This window comes from Opisthorchis viverrini (assembly GCF_000715545.1).
Source record: "Opisthorchis viverrini unplaced genomic scaffold opera_v5_17, whole genome shotgun sequence".
Taxonomy (NCBI): domain Eukaryota; kingdom Metazoa; phylum Platyhelminthes; class Trematoda; order Opisthorchiida; family Opisthorchiidae; genus Opisthorchis; species Opisthorchis viverrini.
The window spans coordinates 2,143,967-2,145,116 of NW_008751673.1; the positions used below are offsets into that span (position 1 = coordinate 2,143,967).

At 45.1% G+C, this 1,150-nt stretch overlaps 1 protein-coding gene across 1 annotated transcript; it reads left to right on the forward strand.

Moving 5' to 3' along the window:
- Nucleotides 1–274: 274 nt before the first annotated feature.
- Nucleotides 275–880, forward strand: T265_01587 (hypothetical protein; the record flags this gene model as incomplete). The annotated part of the gene is made up of 1 exon (XM_009165646.1): nt 275–880. The coding sequence occupies one exon, from the start codon at nt 275–277 to the stop codon at nt 878–880; it is 606 nt and encodes a 201-aa protein (XP_009163910.1).
- Between the last annotated feature and the right edge of the window lie 270 nt (nt 881–1,150).

Consider the following 1,150-nt stretch of genomic DNA (forward strand, 5'->3'; position numbering starts at 1 on the left):
GGCTTCGAACATTTAAGGGGCTTGAGGTCTAGTCGGGATACATGAGTATCCTGGTTAAGCGATTTCACACCTCGTGACTTCTCAGCATAGTTTGCATTTCGCCATGGACTCCAGGTCGAATTTGGCGAATTCCTTGTATTCCCCCTTCTTTGAAACGGATTATTTGCTCAATTTTCTCGTTTGACACTCGGTTTTTTAATTTTCAGCACTTTATGTAACCTCCGTTCACTCGGAAGATTACTAATACACCTTTGGCCTATGCATATCCTAAGTCATGGCTGCAGCTGTGGTCAAACAGTGTCAGGAGGAGAGCACTGAAGACACCCCTTATGAACTTCATCCGTTACAAGATTCGTGGTCCTATTATGTATACTTGTACAAAAGCAATGGACTATGGGACGAGTGCCTAAACAAGGTGTCTACCTTTTCCACCATCGAACAGTTTTGGGGTGTGATGCTGCACACTATCCCTCCTTCGACGCATGCATACGGAACAGATGTTTACATGTTTCGTTCGGATATACAGCCCAGTTGGGAGGATCCGAAGAACGAGTCTGGTGGGCGGTGGCTCCTCAACCTTTCTCCCACTAGCCCAGTGGATACCTACTGGGAAGAACTGTTAATACTGTTGATAGGCTGCGATTGGGAGACAGATGAACAGGCGGAACAGATTTGTGGTGCTGTGTTTCAGCCACGCGCTCGGGGTCACAAAATGGCTGTGTGGCTTTCGAACGGCGAGGACAAGGATTCGATCCTGCAAATCGGAACTCGAATCAAGGAGCGACTGAACTTCCCCGATCAAATCTACTTCCAAACAGTGACCGAACAGAAATCCCTCGGTCGAGGGAAAGATATTACCAGTGGTACATATGTATTGTAACCCTAGAATTTACTCCCATATCAATGCTGTGGTTATTGCTCCTCAGAACCAGTTCATCTGGTTTGTATATATATCTTCCTTATTTCGTTGATCATAGGTTTTTTGTTCAAGTATGTTTTTCCACGAATTGCTATGTGTGTTCAAATTTCCTCCTGGTCTTGGTTCCATTCGCTCATCGTTCCTCGTTAGAAGGTTCCTGTTACCGTTCACTATCTCGTTACACTCGTTTTTTTGGATGTTGATAGTGAGTTCTGGTCCTTTCAGTATCTG